We start from the raw sequence: 26,046 nt of genomic DNA on the forward strand, positions 1-26,046 counted from the left end.
ATAGCTAATTTATTTTGTTAATAATAAATAATTTAAAGAATAAATTGAAGAATAAAATGAGTTTATTAATCTGTGTCAAAATGTCCTCACCAAATTAACCAAATTAATTTAGTTTATTTATATTTTGACATTTAAAAATGTTTACTATTTACAACTGCACAAGCTTTTTTTTATTTAAGGCTTAAAAATATAAAAATCAATTAAATTAGTAGAACTTTGTAGTAGTGTGTGGCTTTTGCACTTTTCAATGTGCATTTCTACAAGTTAATTCCCTTATTTAGTGCCTTATTTAGCTATAATAAGTAAAAAATCTAATTGAGTAATATTTATGCTTTCATCCGATTAGTCAATTAATCGAAAAATAATGGGCAAATTAATCGATTATGAAAATAATCGTTAATTGCAGCCCTACTTCACAGACAGGGTTTCATATGCTCATAATGCAATTTTTGATGGTGTAACAAAGAGAAAATGTGTTGCATCCCGTGATGGACATGACAGACACAAACAAAAGTAAGATCATTCATAACTGAGTGAGAGATCTGTGATCACAGCAAAAACAACTTAAAATTGTCGGTAACACTTTACTTGAAGGGGTGCTCATAAGACATAACACCTTCATAATCATGACATGACACGTGTTATGAATATGCACATTCATGACAACTTTCGTTAAGTGTCATTTGTTCAATTATGACATTTTTAATGCAAAGATGACATTGTTAGAATTGTTTTTGTTATGACAACTTGATATTAACCAATACATCAACTGTCATAAATCTGTCATTAACATGACATAGCAGAATAATGATCAAACTTAAGAAACTACTTTGCTTTATGGGTTAACATTATATTAAACTGTCATTTAAATGTCATTAAGTGTTAATACTACGTCAAATAATTTTAAAACAGTGGGCGAAAAGTACCCGGATGACCTACTACTTCCGGCAAGATCCTGAAGTGTTCATTCAGTGGACACTTTACTATCCTTCATGTTATCCAACAAAGAAGAAGAAGATTCAAGATTAAGTTTTATAAAAAAAATGTCTGAATGCGGTAACACTGATCTATTCGAATGCAAATACATATTTTAAACAGCTGTTTCTTGTGGTTAAATTGCACTTGTTAAACATCATTCCAGTTAACAACTAACTTCTTGTTATGACGTCGTAAGTCACGTAATGTATCGCTACCCAGTCTCACAAAGTTTCGTGATATAGTCACGTATTCTTTTGATTCTTTTTTCGTGCTTGTCACGGTAGGAAATCCACTGTTTCCTCCGTGTCATGTTGGTGTGTGTGTGTTTGTCACTCACAGCTCTGCCATGTGCTCGTTAGGCTGATGCCGCTCACCTGTGTGTTGATTGCCTCGCTCCAGCTGCTCATCATTACATCTCCTCCATAAATACTCACATGACTCTCTGTTCCCTGCCAGATGATCACTTTCTGTTTGGTCCTCGTGTTGTGTGGTTCTACGTCTCAGTCTTGGATTACGAGTTGCATTGTGGATTGTTTATTGTCGTCGTCGTCTCCGTGTGGATGTTCCGTGTACAGTCTGGATTCACCACTGCTCACCACTCCACCAACGCCGCACTCAATAACCACCTACCACCGTAGTCCTCGTCACCATTGCCATCAACACCGGACATTTCCTGCTTGTGTCATTTCTCTCTCTATGTTTATAAATAAACATTGTGTTTTCACCTGCAATTGCTTCCGCTCAGTTCGTGTCATTACAGTGCTATTATCACGAAATTTTGTGTTTTTTCGTGATCGTATAATGAATTCCTGTTTTCGTGTGATTATCACGTATTGGTTACTCAACTGCTTTTTCCTATTTTTAAACCATTGTCGCTTCGGTTTAGGGTTAGATTTGGTGCTTGCATTAGAATGTCACTTTATATATTGGTTTATACTATTTTTTCTGATTTACTTTTTTATATGTCGCCTGGCGTTAGGGTTAGAGTTGGGTTTGGTTAGGGATGTCATTTTATGTAAATCTAACCCTAAACCGAAGCGACAATGGTAAGAAAATAGGACAAAACAGTTGAGTAACCAATACGTGATAATCACACGAAAACAGGAATTCGTTATACGATCACGAAAAAACACGAAATTTCGTGATAATAGCACGAAAAAAGAATCAAAAAAATACGTGACTATATAACGAAATTTCGTGAGACTGGGCTGTGTATCAACATGATGGATGTAGTGCGTACACATTCAATCATACTATATATTAATACTACTGTATATAGTACTTACTGTTTTAACAATAGATGAGTACTTCTTGCTGTCCTTCTCATTTATGCTTATATATACATCTGCCATACAGTAAAAATCTACCTGTGGACACATTTCTACTATTGCACTTTATAATGTGCTGTCATAGCCCCCAGCCCATCTATAACAGTGCATGCTCATTAAAATGAAGTACAACAGCAGTGTGGTGAAAGTAAAGGGCTATAAATGTTACTTTCACCATCCTGGAAATGACAGAAACCTGCTCAGTGTAAAGAATAATTCACAGCTCCTTCCTCATCTCACTGCAGGAGACTCATTTCTACCAGCACATACTGGCTGAAGCTCTTAGCCTGTTTCTGCTATGCTCCATTATATTTTTAGAAGTCTCCGTTTTATGCATGAGGTAAAATGAGAAAGAAAAATTTATATATTCTCTCTGACCAAAAGAACAAAACTCTCTCTCCAGAGTTTTTTTTGCAGAAAGAAAGAGCGAGCGAGAGAGAGAGATTGAAAAGAAAAGGAAACAGAAGTCTGTCTTCATATGCTGTTTCTACCACATGGTGAAAATGTGCGGACAGAGAAACAAATTGTGCATCCCGTAATATCAGCTTGGATGTTGTTTTTATATAGCATTTTTCTAAATCAATTTTCCTTTCGACCATAACAATTAAGGGAAGTAAAACATCATACAGGTTTGTTTTTAATTAAACGTCAGACTTTGAATGTGAAACATAAGGTCAATGGACTATTAAAGCTTATAGCTGACAACACCTCACCCAAAAGTATTAGCCACGTGGATTAACTTCTTTGTAAGGTCTCTAATAATACCATACAGAACGAATAACATTTAACTCACAGTTAAACTCAAGAGGTATGAAACACCAGATCTGAAACAACGGTGATTATAGTGTCAAGTAGGCCGTTACATTATAAACATTACAATGAGCATCATTTAAAGCAGTGCTTTTGAAACTGGGAGGCGGGCCCCTCTTGAGGGGCATGAGATGGTGCAAGTGACACCCCATTTTTTAATACATGGATTCATCATAAATTTTGTGCAATTCAACCACAGAAAAGAAGAAATACTAACCAACAACACTATATTAGACAATTGAATATTAAAATTTTAAGTTTGAGATTGTTTTATGTTATGAATTGTCTTTGGGGGGGGGGGGGGCGCAAAGGGATGCACCCTACATAAGGGTGGGGCGCATGCCAAAAAGTTCGAAAACCACTGATTTAAAATACTGAATAATTATCAGTTCAAAGGTTATAAACGGAATTAACACACACACAAATTGTCACCAGTATGTGGTGCTTTCCTCAAACTTCACTATGATAAATGCTGTTTATTAAGCCCATGCTGAAGCCACTGGGATTTACCTGGGATGCTGGGATGTTTTCGACCAATGGTTGGGTTAAATATGGAAATATTTAGGGGATGCCATTTTACCAAACCATGTAATCAGATGTACTCAGGGTGTGGGATCGATAACAATTACAAAGTTTTATTTTAAAGGTGCAGTGTGTAAATTTTAGCATCTAGTGGTGAGGTTGCGAATTGCAACCAACGGCTCAGTCCACTGCTCACCCCTCACTTTTGAAACGCATAGACAAGCTACTGTAGTAGAAAAAACATGTCATCGTCGGAGACAACTAAGTAAAAACGTTTGTCCGTTAAGGGCTACTGTAGAAACATGGCGGCACAAAATGGCCGCCACGTAAGGGGACCCTCTTGTATGTAGATAAAAACGTCTCATTCTAAGGTAATAAAAACATAATGGTTCATTGTAAAAAGGTCTTTATACACCCCTGATAATATAGTTTTGTATATTATTTAGCATTTCTGTCAAGAGATCTTTCCTAAAATTACACACTGCACCTTTAATACACCAATATGTAATGAATATCACATCAATACAAATAATACAACTAATCTTAATCATCAATGTATTTATTTATGTATTTATATTGCTTTTATTTTTACTAATGTATCTTAATTTTAATGTTTAATCATATGTATTTGAAATACTTGGTTTAGGTATTAGAGGCTGGTGTAAGGGGCTGATACAAAAAAAAAGGTGAATATAAATAAGCAGGGTACCCCCAGGATTGTCAAACCTAAATTCAAGGCCTTTTTAAGACCTTTTTAATACCACTTCAAATGAAATTTAATACCGACATCGCGCCCATTCGAGTAGAATAAATCATTTTAAATAACGTAATATAGCTCAAATAATTACTATTTACAAGTGTTTGAACATTCATGACAACATGCCTCTGAAAGGCTGAGTCCAAGGCCCAAACGGCCTAACCCTTATCTTTACCCAACAATCAAAACCAACAATCAAATAGATTTAATAGATTTAAATGTACATTTATTGTCAATTTGAAAATCCCTAAATCAGGGATGGGCAACTGGAGGGCCAGGGGCCACATGTGGCCCTCCTCTTTATCTTGTGCAGCCCGCCACGTTTTAATATGACCATTATGTCGGATAAGGTAATTTATGTTAAAACAATAGCCTTGTTTGATCCATGAAATAAGCTGCAAACCAAACAATAACACCAATTTTAAGGTATTAATTTTTTGCTGTTTAATATAGTTAAGATAATAACAACATCTAATACCACTCATCAGTAATGCTCCGAACCAGAACAATACTGACAAACAAAATTAACCATATTATGGCAAATGAAACAAAAACCCCTCAAACACAACAACAAATTAAAATGTAATGCTATTTTGACCCTAAAAAGACAAGAGATCTGTTCACTGCACCAAACAAAAAACTGGACACAAGCTCATATATAGATATATTTCTGTCAATCTTTTCTGTTAATCTTTATACAGGACCATACTAAAGTTTTCTAATGCTAACTTAGTGTGACAATGTAAATATGTAGCCTATAGTATATATTGCAAGATGATATTATCTAATTAAACAGCAAACAAAATATATAATAGCTTTCAAATTTGCATTATTGTTTGCAGCTTATTATTGCATGGATCACACAAGACTATTGTTTAACATATAAATGACCTTCTCCGACATAATGATCATATTAAAACGTGTCTTCTCTACCTAGATTTACTAGAGACGGATTGTGAAACAGAAGATTGTGTGTGTCACTGATTAAATCAAACAACCGATCACAGGTGCTTGGACACCCGTCATTGTCCCGCCCCCACAGTCCCAAAGTCAACTTGATCGAGCAAGTGCGTGTTGTGCAGCTGCGAGTGCATAGAGAGAGTCGAGCGAGCGCTCATCCCAGCCTTTACTTTATCATCCCAGCCTTTTTACTTAACTTTTTACTTTGCTCGCGTGACTGCATTTGTGCGCTTTGAACAGAGGTGCGCTCTCAGGAGGACTTTTTTCAGCTCGCGAATAGTGTTCTGTGAACACGCGAGAATGCTTTCCCGCGCGTGAATAGTGTTCTGCGCGCTCGCTAAGATGCTGTTCCAAACATGGATAGTGTTCTGCGCTCGTATCTATCACTCGCGCGTGGTTTTCGTGCACGTGAGTTTTGTGTCTGAATTAACAGCATATAAATCTATTGATCATTTGAAAAATTAAGACCTCCGTGAAAAATTCAAGACTTTGAGGTGAAATTCAATACCTTTTAAGGCCTTAATATGGGAAAATGAAATTCAATGCTTTTTCAAGACTTTTAAGACTCCGCGGGTACCCTGAATAAGGTAATATTGAGTTATGAGTGTTTTGTTTTTTTGGACTTGGAGGGTATTATCATGGAAAAAAGTATAAAAGAAAAGTAGAAGAAAAAGTGTATACACCTTTCATAAAAAGCTTATCTGTATAATATTCTTATTAATTTTTTATTGGATTGAAAAACATAAGAAAGTACTAAAAAATAAAATGTAAATAAAACAACCACAAGCCCAATGCTAAAACCTCAAACTACACCACCAGTCAAGTCACAATCGCTGTTGTAATGTTGTAAAGTGTTTCACTGATACTTCAGTGTTTCTTTATTGTGTCTAAACATGGATAAAAGAATAAACTAAAATAAAAAAATAATAATATCACATCATGAATATCTCTGTACAGAAACACAATCTATTACACTGTAGGCTTTCAATCCTAACCCTGAAGTGATTTAAATGGGTGCTGTTGATGGTGAAGTCAATCCAAAATATTAACATCATATGATGTTGCTTCACTACAATCAAACTGCAAATGAAACCAACGTGTACCAGGAACCTTTAAAACGCTTCACATGCTACCTCAGAACTTTCAATATCTGCATTAAAACACGCTGATAAGCTGCAGACGTGACCTTTGGAAAGCAACAGCATGCACTGGAGAGCTTTACACCAGCACTTCTGCTTATATATTCAGAGATAACACTCATTAGTCATGCAGAGATTGTGAATAAGCCTGCAGAAAACACTCAGAAACCTAAAGGGATCGTGTTGCTATATTCTGCACAGATAGCCGGACGCACCTGTATTCCTCTTCGGTGAAGATGGGGATCCTGGAGGGCTGGAGAACCGTGATTTCCACCGTAGTTCTGTTCATCTTCACCGGTTCTCCATCATCATAGGCAATCACCACCAGCTACAAGAATTTGTGAGATAGAGATGTGACTGTGGCATTCATGATTTTGTATGGATCTATTAAGTTATTAAAAATTATGAGAAATGCAATTTATATAGACAATAACTTGAAAATTATTAATTTAATTAATTTTGATACTTTGTGGGGCTTAATGATATACACTAAATATCAAAAGACTGCAGCAGAGTATTACTGGTGTATAAAATGGTTAAGCAATCTTGTAGATTTAGTTTTATGGGAGGTTTCCCAGACAGGGCTTGACATTTTATAAAATATTTGGCAGAATAACAAAAAGTTATTGCAACTCTGTTGGAAGAACACCGAATTAGGTTTCCCAGACAGGGCTTATCCTAGCCCCAGACTAAAATGCATGTTTGAGCAGCCTTATTTAAAAACACCTTGCATTGACATATTATCCTAACATATATCAGTGCCATTGTTTTGTCTCAAGATGTACACCACGATTTGTTTTTTGTAAGGTTTATTTGTAAAAAGCAAAAATATCCTAATATAACCAAGGCTTTGTCCTGGAATAATCTAAACCCTGTCCAGGGAACCGCCTCTTAGGGCCCTATCTTGCACCCAGCGCAATTGACTTTGTCAGTGACGCATGTATCATTAGTATTTTGCACCGGCGCCCAGCGGGTTTTTCCCTCCACAGACGCACGTCGGCAAACTAGGGAATGAACTTGCGCTCCCTGGGCGGTTCAGCGCAAAAAAGGAGGCGTGTTCCGGTGCAAACCATCCCTGATGCTATTTTTCAGTTTCAAAAAACAATTGAGCCACTGACCAGAAAAAAACTAGTCTAAAGTCAGTGGCGCGTTGCGCGTTGTTCATTATGCTATTTTAAGGGCGCATGCTTGACCATAATGTATAGCGTGCACAACACGCACTCACTTTGCTTTTCTAATCTACACAGATGCAACAGTTATTTTTGCAAATCATAAATTTTTACAATAAAAAATATTTAACGCATGAGATAAGGGAAATCATAGTGGTGAGCATTGTGGTGATAGTTTTAATTTATTTTGTTTGGCTGCGTTAAAAAATTCTCATGCAAATAACGATTAAAATATTTTCATAAGTTTGTTGTGTGGCTGTATTACGTTTATTTTATGTAAATAATAATTAAAATGTTTTTATAAGAAACCTTAAAGTATATGAACTTGATTTGTAAGAGTACTTTGGGGTTGGACTGCTTGCGTTTCTTGGCTTCCAGTGGTGAGGGGGACGCAGCGATGTCCTGTGCTGGCGTCTGTGTAGAGGCAGATCCACCTCCCATTACACGGAGTGCCCGATTTATGCTGGCAAGCGTTTGATTCCCCCGTCTCCTGACATCATTGTAGCGCTTGCGGCGCAACGTCCTTGGGATGCCAGCTGATGAGACAATTGTGGCTATTTCCTCCCACGCCTGTTTAACCTACGCTGATTTGGGCGGGTTTCTCCTATCCCCATACAAAACAACTTCTCTGTCTTTGACTGCTCTTACAAGAACGTCGGTCTCCTCGGCTGTGAACCGCTCCTGGCGTGCGCCCGGTAAATCCGTCATAATAATAGCAACCCGCCATGGAACTTGCGCCCTTGCGTTTAAAGGGAATGTTGGATAGCATTCTGATTGGTTTATTTGACGTTACACCCAAACCACACCTATCAATAATGAAGCTAGTTCAGACCAACCCCTTATTGATTTGTGCCTGGCGCAAGAGTTATTTCTCCCGCCGGGAAAATAGCAACAGTGTCCAAGATCCGCCCACAAAGTCACTTTCGCTTTGTGCTTCGCACTTGCGTTTCAGATCGTTAAAATAGGGCCCTTAGAGTTTAACTTATAACTAAAACTGTTAACATTAAACCCAGTGTTTAGGAAACCCAACATTAAAAAATTTAGATAACAGAGTAACCAGGTCATGTTATTTTAATGGGGTGGTTTCCCTGACAGGGTTTATCCTAGAATTATATACACCTCATAGACTTATGAGGTGTCACAAAACATTTTGATAAAAAAGTAAATGCTATCAAAATAAGAAGCATGCAGTTACAAACATCTCTTCATGTACTATTTTGCACATGATTTCAAATGGCATCATACAAACCAATGTTGTTGTTTTTTCCCCATTAAGGAGAAATTTTTCATTACCACAACGTGTCCATGACTGGATTTGGGTTCTTTGACATGGAAATATTTATAATTAAAAAATCTAAAAAATAAAAAGCTTCAGTGCATGTTATACTATAAACATTTACAGTAAAGAAACATGTGGTATTTGGTGATCATCGGTAAATGATAAGGAACATAAATGTGTCCAAGACCAATTTTCTCATCCTCCGAAACAATTTTCAATCATTGTTTAAACCCTCAAGGAACGTTTTCATAAAAAAAATTGTTGTAAGGAACATAATTGACTGTGACACTTAAGATGGCTACCAGGTAAGCAGTTCTTATTTTTTTCTCTCCAGATAAAAGTTGAAATTATGTTTGTTATAGTACCTAGACAACTTTTTACTTCTCATTACCGAAACATGAGTTTGTAAATGCATATATTTAATGTAATATCAAGTTGCGGTAATGATAATTTTTTATAATGATAATCTAAAAAATGTAAATAATTCTATAGGAAATATTTTTGAAATCCTCTAAAAATAATGGTTATAATAAGTTCAGACCTTAATCTTATATGTGCAAAAAAAAAATTGGCTTCAAGGCCTTTTTAAAAATTCTGATTCTTGACACCTTCTAAATCTGGATTTTGTGAGAATTACCCATGGTGCCTAAATTTGAAAACATCTCGCACCCAAATATCTTAACATACATTTGTTCCATTTTTTGTCTCAAATTGCAAATAATGAATGTTTTTTGTAAGACACGTTTTTAAAAACTACTTAAATGTTCTAAATAACCAAAGCCTAGTCCTGGATGAATCTAACTAAACCCTGCCCCTAAATGTTAAGCAGGTCTATGAGAAGCGGTCCAGACTCACTCTGAAGACGGCTGTGGGCTGCTCGTTCAGATTGACTTTGGTGACGACTCTGCCTGTGTCCTGCTGAACATCAAAGATACTGCCGCTGTAGGGAGACAGATCTTGATCCACTCTGTAGTGCACTTTACTGGCGGGTGAACCCTGAGGGATGAACACACTGAGTATCAGCACATCCCTAAAGCACATCCACCTCAAGTTAAAAGACCAAAGCTGACACGTTATTGTATCTAATGATATCCATCACATTATTATATAAGCACAATGGGCTATTGTTCGCTTTGCTTCAAGAGGGCATCAATTATATTTCATACATTATTTCCATGACATTTTATTAAAATATTTGGCAGAATAACAAAAAGTTATTGCAGCTCTGTTGGAAGAACACCGAATTAGCAACCAAGGTCAACTAAACGCACATACTGATGAAATGTGTATTAAATTCACTGTAGGTTGCTTTGAATAAAATGGTTTGCCAAATGCACACATGAATAAAAAGCAAATAAGATTGGAGAAAAACATCAGAGAGATTTATTTCTAGTAATGCTCCCTCTGTTTCTATCAATAAATCTACAGCAAGTCCATGTGAGTATTTACATTTATCCATCTGCATAGCCTGATCTCATGGAAATTGTAAACTTGCTAATTCATAAAATGCTGGTTTATTTTTTAACCCACTTCTGGGCTAAAAATTACCCAATGCTGGTTTGTTCTTACCCAACCATGGCTTGTAATAACAAACAACATAAGGTTGAAACAACCCAGCACTTAGTCATTTTTAACCCAGCGGTGTGTTCTGTCCAATATTTGCCCAATGCTGGGTTGCAAAAACCCAGCATTTTTTATACATGTATGACTGCTTACAAAGTGAATCATACAAAAATGTACAAAAAACAATAATGATACCCCACCCCTAAACCTAAAATTGCATGAATTTAGACATCAGTACAGTAAATCCATACGAATTAACCATCTTGTAAAATAAGTATGATTGTGTTGATCTGCCAAAGCTTTCTTTAAAGCCGTTCTCAGCCCAGCAAGCAGTAGCTATCGATTCACAGTCTTGGTTAACTATTGACCCGATGTAGTCCGGCAGTAAGTATCCCACTTCTAGCCAAAATAACGTCAAATTTGGATATAGTAGTAGTAGTTTTGAAAAATAAGCGAGATGTATGATACTCCATCATGTAAGTGATTACAGGGTGATTGGTTTTATTTATTGATGTATTTTATTTCATTTATTTTTGGGCAATGGTTAGACGTTTATCAGCCCAAATTTTGCCTTGTTTTAGCCAAAACATATGGGGAGTTTTTTGTTGGCTATTAAAGAGGCCATGGCATGAAAATCTGACTTTTTATATGTTGTGCTATAATTGGGTCCCCAGTGATTCTATCAACCTAGAAAATGTGAAAAAGATCAACCCAGTAACTTAGTTTTGGTAAACCATTTTCTACAAGCATGTGAAAAAATAGGTAATTGAAATTTGGATCTCCTTATGATGTCATAAGGAGATCTTATTATAATAATACTGCCCCTTAATATGCACTATCCAACCACGGCACAGACAATTAGTGCAGAGAGAAAGAGAGAGAGAGAAAACAATTCAAAGCACAATTGAGTTTCAATTGCAACATACCACCATCATTGTGATCAGTTTTTGAATTTCATCAGCTAATTTGCATTTTAACCTCTCGACGCGCACTAGCTCGGGTGCGGGATGACGTCAGTTTTTTAACGCTGCTAACAATATCTATATAGCCTACTGTCTACAAACATTACTATACATCGTTTAAAATGTCTACGGGTTTATCATCAGTGTACGGTCTCTGTTTTGAGATACAGATGCTCTAGAATCATAAATGTAGTATATTGTGACAGAAGTCCAGATGACAACATGCAAAATATAAACAGGACTTCTTACCTTGGTGTTGATATAACGATCGTGAGTCGAATCCAGTCTGTTTCAGATGTGTGAATAACTCATGAAAACCGTCTAATAGAATACATCCAATGACCATTTTTGTCCACAAATGCGTATAATCCGTGAAATATAGATATATTGTCCATTATTTACATCAGATTTCGCATGAACATCTTGTAATAGAATATAATATACAATCTGAGGACTATTTACGTCGTAACACTGTATATAAGATTACACTTTAGGGTCTGGTAAACACACATAAACGCGCGTTCAAACTTTGTTTCTAAAAGTAGGCGGGAGTATAATACCTAATATCCAAACAGCGCTGTCAAAAATCATGACGTCATCTGACTCGCTCGTTCCTCCAACTTCATGGAAAATATTGATAAACAGAACGTGTAGCCAATTAGATAACGAATCGAACGATCTTTGTGTGACATTTTATTTCCTGGTGTGGAAACTGCATTTTATATGCTAACATGAGGATAAATAATAATAAGAACGAAACAAAAAAGACATTTATTTTGGGGCTGACTGGCACTTAGAAAAGGCACTAGTCTTACAAAAACCCTTGCAAGAACCACATTTTTGGGCCTATTGACCTCAACGTGAAACAACTTCTTTAGACTTGTGGCTTTGGGATCATTGCATTTCTAGGTTTTACTATATATTTATCATTAAGTTTTTTAGTAATAAAAAAGATGTTATGCAAAACATTTTATTCCAATGTTCTTCAGCCTCTCTAACTTATTACATTTTTAACTTAAAATAATTTTGAAATCTGGAAAATGAATCAAAGTGTCTTCTGTCTAATGATATCATAGTTATGCTTCAATGGTTTAGTTAAAACAACCATTTTAGTGAAAGTAGGTCTTTTCATGGTTTGGGCTAGAGTTGGGGTGCAAAAAGCAAATTTTCGTCATCAGAAGAGTGCACGCATACTGCACGTGCACCGCCAGATTTTTGAAACCCCACATACATTGTACCCGTACTCTAGGTCGCATTGCGCATGCGTTGCATATGCATACACATACGAGTCACATAAACTATGCTTTGCAAGGCTGTGCGTCTACACATAAAAAAACGACTATACTCCAGGCTTTAGACATCTTTTAAATGCAATATTGCTTGCTGGGAGTGCAATAAACTGCCAATAGGGTAAAAAACATTTTCTTTATTTTTTTAATTAAAAAGTTCAAGATTTTTTCTTACCCCATTGGCAGATATTTTTTCCTTGTTTTAAGCAAATTCAATTAAATTTATGTTTTTGTCTAAAAATAAACTTATTTTAATTTTGCTCATTAAAAGTTGCATCTTCATTTAACATTTTTTTTTATATTTGTACTGAAAACAAGACAAAAATACTAAGTAAGAAAGTAATTTTTTGCAGTGTACAAGCTCTACATTTTATCAGTATGCATGCTCTTTAGGATTAAACCAGTGAGCTTTTGCCCTGCTTATACAAAGCTCTACCAATTAATTAGAAGGAAAACTTTATTTTAATGTGCTTTTTGAAACGTTTTGGTCATGATACGATTGCTTTGCTATTCTGCAGAAACATCTTGCATTGTGTTCCATTAAAAAAAAGAAAAGTCACGAGTTTGGAACGACACAAGACTGATGAAGCAAACAATGACTTTACCCGTCAACTATTCTTTTAATGGTTTGACTTCTTGGAATATCAGCTTTAAACATCAAAGCTACATCGTCTGCTGCACCTCATTCTGCCGATACTTTACCGTTCCTCTGTCTGACTGCGTCATAAATGTTTGATGATTTGAGATGTCGTAAACACAAAGAAGTCATTTATACTGCAGGAGAAGGAGACAGAAACAACATCGCATTTACATCTCTGACAGCCAAGAAATTGGTTTCTAGTTCCTTTTTTAAATCCGTGTCTAAATTTCTCCATGGCTTATTTCTGTGTCATTTTCTGTGCTTCTCGACATTTTTTCAAAGCGCTATTTAGAAAAAAGAAATGAATAATTGAACAGCGTCTGTTGTGCAGGAGGTGAAAATAAACAGCACTGGGGTTCGCTTGGCAAGAGATCAACAAGAAGAGTAAAACTTTGGTTTACCTCATCTGACCGCAGCAAGACGATCACACCACTATGTTTAGGCCTGAAATGACTTTAACAATATTTATTTGTAAAGTGCTGTCATGTTCAATTGTTTTTATTTGTCGTAAACCGAAAGCTAATTTGGTTAAGATTTTTCAAAGATGTAGAAGAAAACATGAGAAGATACAAGACAGGAAGACTGACATCAAATGATTTTTTTGCTGTTTACTAGAAAATAAATCTTTAACGCTAGTTAAACAGTCAAAAAATGAGAAAATCCTCCGCCCTCCTAATACAGACTAAAGCGGCTATCAGTTCAACGTATGACATTTATAAGTTATTTTCAGCGGGTATCACTGTCAACACTCAAATGCGAGCCGGTCGCATTACTAAGACACATTAAGTTTCCGCCGGCTGATTGTATTCATGTGCTGGCTCTGTGATTAATGGCTTCTAGTTGTTCCTCTCTGTACTGACAGTTCAAGGATGGAGGTTCATTACTCAGCCCTTTAAATCTCTTCAAACAAAAGAAAGTCAGGGAGTCGCAGCGCAAGACACGAAGTTCAACCAGCACAAAGGAAAGGAGGAGCTTTCATTACCCGGTGACCTTTGCAGCGCGCCTAGAAATACACTGCCATTATCTCCTTCACCGGTGCCGACGCGGCACAGCTCGTACCGTAATCAAATGGGTTTGAGCGGCACCCTAATGAGGACGGTCGCTTCGTGTCCTCGAGCCGTATCGCACTTTTCCTTTCAAGGCCGTTTCTCAGACGCAGATTTTAAATGCGAGAATCATCCGACTTTAATTCCGGTCATGCCTAAGAGAGACAGATTGAGCCGAACCGCATCTCCATGGTGATTCGCAACACGGAATGATGAATCTGGTATTTCAGTGGGGAATCCAGGGTCAAAAACTTTCTTCAGCAAACATCAAAACAAAAACTCAACGCTTCACACGCCCGCAAAAGAAAAACATGAAGAAACAGCCTCGAGAAACATGTGAAACGCATGCCACTCATAATAATGAGTCTTGTCCTCTTATAATTTCCACCGAACCTTGGCTGTGTTGTGCAAAGATGTCTAACCCTGAAGGTAAGAATAAAATATTGGCCTGGTTATCTTTGCCTGGTTACATTATCCAAGCAAACTGTGTCAGTGTCATACGTTCATGCTTAAGGCAGCACTAACTTAACATTTCCCAAAATATTCTGGTTATGGTTCCATACCCCTAACATTCATTCATTCCTCCTTTATATCACTTATTCTTTGTAGGGACACAGTGGCTATGTGCGAAAGCTAAGGCTTGTTGCTTTGCTGCCCAATCAAGCAAAGACCTCGGAGGCAGCGTTTGTGCATGAAAGCAGCTTCAAAAACGGATTTGACAGGCTTCATAGACAATTTTCTTTACAATAACCATTCACATATTTAAAACACTGTAAAAAGTGAAAAGTTGGATCAACTGAAAACAATTACTTAAATTGGTAACACCTAAAAAGTTTTTTTTTTCAACTTAAATTGTTTACATAAAACTAAAGTGAGAGGACCAATTAAAGGTGCAGTGTGTAAATTTTAGTGGCAGCTAGTGGTGAGGTTGCGAATTTCAACCAACGGCTCAGTCCACTGCCCAACTCTCGCTTTTGAAATGCATAAAGAAGCTACGATAGCCACCACCGGACAAACATTTCATCGTTGGAGACAACTTAGTAAAAAGGTTTGTCCTTTAAGGGCTTCTGTAGAAACATGGTGGCACAAAATGGTGACTTCCATGTAAGGGGACCCTCTGTGTATGTAGAGAAAAACGTTTCATTCTAAGGTAATAAAAACATAACGGTTCATTTTAAAAGGTCTTTATACACCACTGAATATAGTTTTGTATATTATTTTGCATTTCTTTCAAGAGATCCTTCTAAAAATTACACACTGCATCTTTAAATAAAATTTTTTTAAGTTGATAAAACTTTTCTTGCCTGGGAAAACCCAGACAACTTCCGGCAAATTTAGATTTGCTCTGCAAGTAGTCTGGCAAAGAAGCCATTCAAGCCCATTTCTAATAGCGAGAAATCGTAGCACCAATCAGAAACATGACGACGACAGCGCAGGCACAGTGAAGCAGATTTTGTACATTACAAAGATGGATGCCAATGGGGTGAGCAAAAATTTTTTAACATTTTTCTTAAATACTAAATTCAAGAAAAATTCTAGAAAAATTTGCTTACCCCATTGTCAGATTTTTTTGCTTGTTTTATGCAAAAAATCACTTAAATTTGATATTCTTTTGTCTAAAAACTAGACTTATTTTCTTGGTTCATTTTCATCATCAAGAAAAAGCATCTTAATTTAAGAATTTTTAGATATTTTTTACTGAAAACAAGACACAAATGCTAAGAATTTTTTTCTTGAAAATCATTTTTTGCAGTGTAAAAACTAGACTTATTTTCTTGGGTCGTTTTGCTCATCAAGAAAAAGCATCTTAATTTAAGAATTTTCACATATTTTTACTGAAAACAAGACAAAAATACTAAGAAAATGTTTTCTTGAAAATATTTTTTTGCAGTGTAACATCAATCGTTTGAACCAGCTATTGCGTCTGTTTTAAGCGATTTAAACTTTTCCTTTTCGTTAAAACCCGAGCAAGGAACAACACTCGAAGCCTTTATATCTAAAAAAAAAGATGTTATCGCTGTCTTACCGACTGGATCCGGCAAAAGTCTGATATAGCTCAGCATACGTCATCTCCTTCATCGCTGTGATAGGTTTTAGGTCTATCCAATTGGACACAGAGGCATTTGAGAGACGTCCGTTGGTTACTACTGAGAATGGTCTGGTTTTCACCAGGCTACAACTTTTCACTTTTTACAGTGTAATTTATTGCAATCAAAAGTTGTTGAAAGTGAATTTTAAACTCAAACTTATACAAAACTCCAACATGTTTCTCAGACGGCCTTTTTTAAGCTCGATTCTGCATGATCAATCCCCTTCCATACACACACATTGGAGGACTTTGAAGAGAGTGAAGGACACTTATATGCTGCCTTCAAAAATCGATCAGATGAAGGTATCTACGGAGACAAACATCGAAGCCAAGCAAACATTGGATTCAGACGTGCCTTGATAGCTTTCTGCCCTGAAATGCAGCCTCCAAAGGTAGCGTTTAATAGCTTGCAGACACAGTCAGGGATTGCTGGATCCCAAAATATCTGGTTGAAGGAAACACTCAGGTGGCCAGTCTAGTGGTGCTTTTACATTGCATAATACCCCATGGTTTAGGTCGGGTCAGGTCACCTCACTTTGGCTCGGTTAGCTTTTCCATCGAGTTTAGTATCACTTCAGAGTGGGAGGGATTATGCGTGACGTTATATTTGCGCTGCCTACTGCTGTGACATCATACAAGTGAGAGCGTTGTTGTACATCCCCATAAATTCATTTATTTCTCAGTCTGACACAAAATTAAAATTGACCACCACAAATAAATGTTTGTGCATCACGTTTATCACTACCTCTGTCTCACATGGCAGTTTTTGTCAAAACACACGTGGCGTGCCACCACAAACTGCAAGTCTGGAAAAAAACTGTTATGGTCTCCCTGATTCTCAACCTGTGGATGTTTTTCATCGCTAAAAGGGAGTTTGGGGACCTAACAGCAAAGCACATATGATAACAGGTTGGCTCGAGACAGCGCAAGCTAGCACTAAGGTAAAGCTAATCTTTTACATTATAGCGATGACACTGGTAGTGACGATGCTCTCAGACCAATCAGTGATCTAAAGTGTTTTCGTGTCACTTTTTGGTATCAGCTCGGGTTGCTTGAACCCCAACCGAGCTGGTACTAAAAAAGTATCAGGTACTATGTACTGCACCCAATGGAAAAGCCCCCAAAAGTAAGCTGACCCGACCCAAACCGTGGGGTACTATGCAATGGAAAAGTGCCATTATACTAAGTAGAGTTTAGTAAACTTTAGGTTAAATAAACCCCAAGTGTTAACCTGTTTGTCTTTGGACTGCGGGAGGACACTCAAGCACCTGAGTAAACCCACGCTGACACAGGGAAAACAAGCAAACTCCACACAGAAAGACCTCCTGAAACAACCGAGGCTCAAACCAGTGACCTTCTTGCTATGAAGCAACATTACCACCCACTGAAACACTGTGCCACCCATAGCTAGTACATAGTATCTAGTATGCATAAAAAAGCCTATGCATCGCTTTTTATTTTAGGTTCTGTCACACACATCTGTAAATCAATTCTATTAGCTCTATTAATATATTACAGATACACAGGTGTCATCCACAGACAGAACCACCGTCCTTTAACTCCGAAAAAAAATGAAAGCCATGTAAAAATCTTTGAGAAACCCTGCAGCGTGAAGTCAGGCAGTGCTGTGGTTGTGATTGTGGATGACTCCTGCAGGTTAACCTCCCAGCATGCACCTGTCCCCTAAAGTGAAACAAGCACACAGAGTCACTCGTGGTTTTCAGCTAAAGGATTTTCGAAACACAAACATCTCTCAGTATCCACTCTCACCTGCTCTCAGCCGTCATCCCTTTGAACATCTCATCATGTCATTACAGGGATCAGACACAATGGTTTAAAAATGGGCAATTATTGAGAGAATTCATGTTTTTGGGAACAAGAGGTGGAGACTAAACTGTCAGAAAGGACAGTGCCCTTTGAAAAGGTCCTAATTAAGGTACAGAATTGTATACATTTGGTACTAATACTAAAATGAGGTACTAATATGAACTCTTGAAAGGTGTACTTTTTTAAAAGGGTACCACCTCAGGGACAGCTAGGAAACATTTTATCAAACATTTTCTTTATTTTTTTATTGAAAAAAGCCTTTTTGATTTCATATGTGATAGGAAACAGTATGGAAGGCTTAACAGCCAATTTTAAATTAATTAATTAAATGATAAAATAAAAAAATAAATTGCAAAATATCTCCCAAATTTTTTAATTAAATTAAAATAAATTAAATTAAAACAAAAAAAAATTAACATTAAATTATTTATAGATTATTTTTCAAGTTTGCCTTTTAATTTTAATATTGGCAGTCTTGCCTCCGGATTGTATTGAAAATGAAATGTCGAATAATCAATTGCATTTTATTTTTTAATTTGGCAGGAAAGATGCATTATCACCTTGAAAATGAAAAAAAAAGAATGTTTTAATTTTATTTGCGCATTTAATTTAAAAATGTAGGACATATTTTGCTATTTTATTTTAGCATTTAATTAATAAATTTAAAATTGGCTGAAAAAAACTTACATAAAACGGAAGATGAGCGAGGTTAATCGTAAATCGTATCTGCTTTGTTTATACAGTATAACACTCCAAACAAATAAATATAAATGAACCAAAATTTCAACCATCCTGTGAAATAAGGGGGGGGGGGGGGGGGCGCAGCACCCCTACTTCCCACCCCCATGCGCTTTGACATATGAATTATCTGTTGGTCACATGCCTTCAAAAGATATGAATTTGCAAGTCAGTGTTCACCAAACTTGAACTTTGTGCGAAATTGCAAACTTTTCACTTGTGTTTTTGGCCCGATGAATTTGCATCTGTATGGAAGTCAGCGGAATGAAAAGTAAGATGTGAGCCAATCAGTGGATATGGCACCTGCCCTTTGATGTGCATATTTTTCATACTGTCATTTTCCCTGAGTTTATCCTCATCAGAAAAAATCTCAACTCATCTGCTCATTAACCTCAACAACCACGCAGCAAACTACTAAATAAGACAGGCTCCAATGCCAACTTAGACAAAAATACACACATTACTCACTTTAACACCCACTAATGAAAGGAAAGCCCTGGTCATAAATTGGAGATGCTGTGACATTCAAGCTGAGACGCTTTCCACAAAGATGTGAAGAAATGTGAAAAATGGACACTTTAACAAATTCTGCAAGGTTTATTCCTAAAACATAATAATTAAATAAGGTTTATTTAAAAATATGAGCATAAAAACTAAATTTTATACAGTATTTAGGACCAAATTTACTAAACGGGGCAAATTAACGTGAGAGCGCAATACCCAGGGCCGCCTTAACCTAATGTGAGGCCCCGGGGCTAAGAGGTTGTGTAGGCCCCCCTTCCCCTCGATTTATAGTCTAATTTTTTTTTTAAGTGTAATATCTAGGTACATCACAAAATGCATTAGTTTCTTTCGAGACATACAACAGTGAGTTTTCCCTCTTTGAGCCAGAAAACACCATAATATTGTTATTAACATATCACTGAGCCCACTTGAGCATAAACACAAGACACTTTATTTAACAACCACACACAGCAACATGTGGTGATAATTAGGGATGTCCCGATCAGGTTTTTTTGCCCTCGAGTCCGAGTCCGAGTCATTTGATTTTGAGCATCTGCCGATACCGAGTCCCGATCCGATACTTCTATAATACATAAAAAAGAATAAAGAAGAGCAAAAAAACTGAGGATGTTCCTTATGTCATGCCGCACGCATTGCTGTTTCTGTGTGGAGTCAAAAGGGTCCAACTCTGTGCCAGCGCATATCTTTAGATGCACATGTCATTATTATGCACAACTGATCAAACTTTGAAGGAAGTTATAAGACTCAACCTCCTTGACTAATTCTATGCATAAGATAGACTACCCAAAAAGACTCAATTAACAAGAAAAATAACACACTGATTCAGCAATATGTCTTATAAAATAGCCATAGAGATTCCCTAAGCTGGTCAGCAGTTAGTTAAACAATCACTATAGTTAGGTCGTAATTAACTTGTATAATCAAAATACATTATTTTATTAAACTATACAATAAGTTGTATCCAGTTAACTAGTGTAATGAGATGAGTGACATGGCTATACATACTTTAATACTTTGTTTCTAGACTTCTATTTAGTTTTTTCGACATGGGCAACATTCTTACCTCTCTTTCTATCTCTCATCTCTATCCTGCACGAATGCGCGTTCTTGAGGTTCAGAGTGAGACGCGGAGATGCGTCTGAGCACATGATGACAAAAACGATCAACGCGTCGTTTAAATGAGCGGTAAACGCCCGGTTTTGTCGTGGGTTCCCTGCACGCACGAGTGTGAAGCCTATGAATGAAAACACATCAATAGGCTTGTTCGACTTCATGCGGCGCCGCAACAATCGACAGACGGGTGACGTCAAACTACCGCGAGAGTGACCCGCGAAATCATATGGAGGAGTTTGCTTTTAAATCGCTCTCGCGAAACTCTTGACGTCATCCGGCTGCCGGTTCTTGTGGTGGCGCATGAAGTCGAACAAGCCTATTCTCTTCTCGTCAGTTCACACGCATCAGCGCAGCGCGTACATTGGCGCGGAGCAGAGGGAGACCTTGACGCCGGATTTTAAACCCTGCATATGTATCCGAGTCCTGATCGGGAGATAACGTCCGATTCCGATCGAGTCTGAAACCACGTGATCGGGGCCGATTTCCGATCACGTGATCGGATCGGGACATCCCTAGTGATAATAAAACCAAAATGTGTGAAAGTATATATGTTTATAAGCTTTATATTTATATAGTTTTTGGAAAATACAAATTTGCAGAAAATTGCCACTCACAACTATATGCTCACCACAGTTTTAAAAATATAATAAGTTAAAGTTAGTTTTAAAGTGAAAATGCATTAATGATAACAAAAGATAAGTCTTTATAGACAGAATCTTGTTAAATGCATTAATGATAACAAAAGATAAGTCTTTAGACAGAATCTTGTTTTTTAATCAGTTATTTATTTTGTAGGCTATTGAAGATATAGTATGCATTGTATTTAGTATTTATGCATACATAAGCATGTAAAACGACCAAGTATGAATATGCACAAGACAGACATGGAACATACCTGTATATAAGATCTTAAGATAATGAGATTATAATGGTGCTATCAGGGGATGATCATTTGAGATGGTCTAGTCGCTCTTTACTTTCTTACTTGCACCTTTACCGTTGCGTCTCTTTCTCGTCTTTCTAAACCAACAGATGTGTGTACTGTGAGCTAACGTCGCGTCAAACATCGCTCCAGCTGCGCACGCGTCACTGATATAAACGCGAGTAAACTTAAACTTTATAACAACTAACAGCATTATGTGCGGGAACTCCTTTCTTAATTTAGCGGCACAGTTTCTTGTGCACGTTTGGAGAGACTTCTGCATGCCAGAGACTCAGACAGCTGCACGAGCACAGAGAGAGCAAACGAGCGAGCGCGCGCGCGAAAGAGAGAGAGACCTGCACCTCAGTGCTTATTATGAAATTTCTGAAATTACTCTTTCATTTGTTGGTGGATTATTTCCCGTTTCTCTGTCACACTCAGTCTAACATGCAGGAATGTCAAGTTGACAACGCGCACTTAATTACATCACGCGGAATAAAAAATATGTTACGTCTAACATTTTATTTCACGTTAAGTTACAACGGACCAATCAGCAGCCATGTAACGTGCAATTAGAGTGATTGACAGAAAACCTGACAAGTTACAAAACAATATGACCTTTTCAGCTCATCATGAACGCAAACTTGGGAGGCCCTTGAACTTGGGAGGCCCCTGGGCTTCAGCCCTGGTAAGCCCGTGCATTAAGGCGGCCTTGGCAATACCAAAAAAAAACCACGCTAATATATGCGGGTTATTTACTAAAAAAGTCTTTATATCTTATGCAATATTGCATTATGCAATACTCAAGTAAATTGATCCTTATATCCTGATATTATATATTTGGACTAAAACAAGATAGTTTTGTATAGTTGGAAGACTTCACCACTGTTTTAAGAACAGCTACATTCAGATCTTCATAAAATCCTTGAAACTTAGAAACCATTGGGGGAGTCATTGACAGCGAATAAAATACGTTAACGACCACTTCTTGTCTCACGTTCACACACCGCATATAGAGAGACCCACAAACCCACCTTCCATTTTACTGTCTGTGGATAATAAACATTTACAGGCAGTGGGTGCACATCTAACCCCATGCATGCACTGCCACTCAGAATAAACTAAACCTCAGGCAGCGTATAACCTTGTTTGTGTAATTTATAAGGTAGGAATAGATGTGCATGATTGTTATATTGTAATGGCCTTGTGTTTCCCTTCAGCTTTAAAACTCACAGGAGCATGCTGGGCTGCATTCTAAAACCTAATAAATATCTCCACTTTCAGATGAATGCACAAAAATCATTCCTAGATTCACAGCCAAGTCAAAATTTCCATGTTGTTGCCCATAATTTCATTTCAGAGTCTAGTGAGTGACAAAAAGAGGTTGGTCTCAGCGGACGTTTAACCGTTCTGTCAGGGAAATAAAATAAAGGCATGAAGAGAAATTGATGGTAAAGAACAAACATGCTTAACCACACCATTAGTCTGACATGCTAATGGTATGAAGTTGAACAAGTTTGCAACTGGGAAAACAGGGTGTTTAAAGAGTCAAATGATGAAATCATGTCTATGTTTTCCACTCCACCACAAACATCCTTAGCCCAATCCAACTCTGACCCAAAATGATCCCACATGCGGTTTTTAAATGTATTACAAAACTTAATGATATTACTTTATTTTTGATGGTCCACTTTGACATTCTGTTAACTATAATGGTAAGGACATACAAAAGCAATGTCAACAAAGTAACGTAGACTGTGGCTGTGCGCATTTGGGTGCAAAGTAGCCCTGACACACTAAGCGGATGGTGGCCAAGTAGCAAATTTGTGTGTCACTCAATTGGCCACTGCTGTCACTACCGTCGAGTTAGGTTTGTGAAGAGCTTTTTAGAAAACAATAATAGGCAATGCCTGCAGTCGCCATCTTAGCATCGCGTCACCATGCATCACTCGCGGACAACCAAAAATGGGTAAAGAGGCGGGACGTGGGTGAAGCTAAGGTGGCTGGTTGCTGAAACCACGACGGTAATGACAGCAGTGCCAGTTCATCCGTCACTCAATTGGCCACTGCTGTCACTACCGTCGAGTTAGGTTTGTGAAGAGCTTTTTAGAAAACAATAATAGGCAATGCCTGCAGTCGCCATCTTAGCATCGCGTCACCATGCATCACTCGCGGACAACCAAAAATGGGTAAAGAGGCGGGACATAGGTGAAGCTAAGGTGGCTGGTTGCTGAAACCACGACGGTAATGACAGCAGTGCCAGTTCATCCGTCACTCAATTGGCCACTGCTGTCACTACCGTCGAGTTAGGTTTGTGAAGAGCTTTTTAGAAAACAATAATAGGCAATGCCTGCAGTCGCCATCTTAGCATCGCGTCACCATGCATCACTCGCGGACAACCAAAAATGGGTAAAGAGGCGGGACATAGGTGAAGCTAAGGTGGCTGGTTGCTGAAACCACGACGGTAATGACAGCAGTGCCAGTTCATCCGTCACTCAATTGGCCACTGCTGTCACTACCGTCGAGTTAGGTTTGTGAAGAGCTTTTTAGAAAACAATAATAGGCAATGCCTGCAGTCGCCATCTTAGCATCGCGTCACCATGCATCACTCGCGGACAACCAAAAATGGGTAAAGAGGCGGGACATAGGTGAAGCTAAGGTGGCTGGTTGCTGAAACCACACCCACCTTACTCGACGGTAGTGACAGCAGTGGCAGTTCACCAGTTACTCAACTAATTATGCAGAACTTTAAGGCTTAATATAATTTAAACGGATGAGTTACAAAAAAATTCACCCCCCTCACAGTTGTCATGAAGGGAGAAATTTGCTATAGAGAACAAAAACACTTTTTGTACCAGGATGTAAACATATTATTTCTGGTGTAAAGTTGGAAATACAAACATGGGAGTCCATGGAAATTGACTACCTTTTGGAGCCGGCCTCTAGTGGCCAGTCGATGAATTGCAGTTTAGGTCACTTCCGTATTTGCTTCATCAGATAAATCGGAAGGTTGTCCCTCTATTCGTTATTAGAAATGGGAAACCAAAAGAGCTAGTGACTGCTGGTATACAAAAGATAACAAAGCAGTGCTCGCTTACTTTTATAAAAATATCACTCACCACAGACGGTTTGTGGTATATCCATCTTATAAGCCTTCTTTTAAAAATATTCACATATAAACAAAAACATGCAAAAAATTTGACAAGCGTTCATTGCGTTCCCTTTTACTTGCTTCATCATTTTCATTTTTCTTCTCAGGCACTGGTTGGCTAAGCCGAACAGCCAATAATAACGGATCCAAATCCAAGATGAGCTTTATCGTCGATTCAACATGCTGTTTAATGTATGTGCAGTGTTGCTTATTGTCAAAAAAGGCAATCAAAATTAAGTGTAACTAACTCCATATAGATGGTTTCAGCAGTAACAACATAAACAAGCGGCTGTCGTGGTCCGCACGTAACTTCCGGTAAACTCCGCTAAGAATAAATAAGAACAAAGTTCTTAAAGCGTAGTTTGTTTATATAACAAGCAAAAAAACAACACATAGATTACCTAGGAAACCAAAGCATTTGTTATTTTCGACGAGGCATTTGTTCAAGAGGTCAGTTCAGCAACTAGTCAGACCATTAAAAAATAAAAAAACGGAAGTAAACTTCGGATCCAGACGTGTATCGCGTCAGTGCACGTGCGTCCGATAAAACGGTCTATAAATAAGATATTTGACCAGCAGCTGGACATGGCAGAGGTCATAGTTCATAGTTTTGTGTACTTACTGGAGGGTCCTGATCTTCTGCAAACACAGTGGTGATAACAGTCCCCTTCTCTGCATTTGGAGCAACCATCCCTTTGTAAAGCAGCTGACTGAAGACTGGCGTGAAATCATTCATATCCTGTAAAAACACAAATGTAGAGAAACAAGGTGTCACACAGTTTGGCTGGTTAGCATGATCCAGTTAACAGTTAACATATCCATATCACCCCTCTTTCTGGAGGTCTTAGACAGGCCAAGCCAGTGGCATTAAGATAAATGGTGCAAGTGAAGGACAGCTCTCTCCGGGCACTATAAAGCCCCACTTCTCATTAACACAGAATTGGGACAGGCAGTGTTTGTTGGCAGTACTGAGGGATTGCACAATGACAAATACAGCATAAATCAGCTTATGGATGCTCCTGTATTTAACTTATATTCACTACCATTACAAAAAGCACTTTACCTTATCTTTACAGAATTTTTAAAGATGTACCAAGTCTTAAGGTTTTACCTGAAATAATGTTCTTTTGGCAAACGTTTAAACTGATGACCACTTACATTGATTAAATGCTACAGTGAGATTGTAAAAAGTTATTTTATTACCAACCCAGCCTCATGGAGATGCATATATATAGCACG

General features: G+C 37.6%; 1 protein-coding gene across 2 annotated transcripts in view; it reads right to left on the reverse strand.

Moving 5' to 3' along the window:
* Positions 1 to 26,046, reverse strand: part of pcdh15a (protocadherin-related 15a) — a 316,642-nt gene that overhangs the window by 89,755 nt on the left and 200,841 nt on the right. For both annotated transcript variants that reach the window (XM_073812872.1, XM_065296062.2), the window contains 3 exons: positions 25,430 to 25,546; positions 9,798 to 9,938; positions 6,710 to 6,822 (listed from right to left, as the gene is read on the reverse strand). In XM_073812872.1, the coding sequence (XP_073668973.1) occupies positions 6,710 to 6,822; positions 9,798 to 9,938; positions 25,430 to 25,546 (371 nt within the window). The remainder of the gene's footprint in view (positions 1 to 6,709; positions 6,823 to 9,797; positions 9,939 to 25,429; positions 25,547 to 26,046) is intronic.

Source organism: Paramisgurnus dabryanus, chromosome 20 (genome assembly GCF_030506205.2).
Source record: "Paramisgurnus dabryanus chromosome 20, PD_genome_1.1, whole genome shotgun sequence".
Taxonomy (NCBI): Eukaryota; Metazoa; Chordata; class Actinopteri; order Cypriniformes; family Cobitidae; genus Paramisgurnus; species Paramisgurnus dabryanus.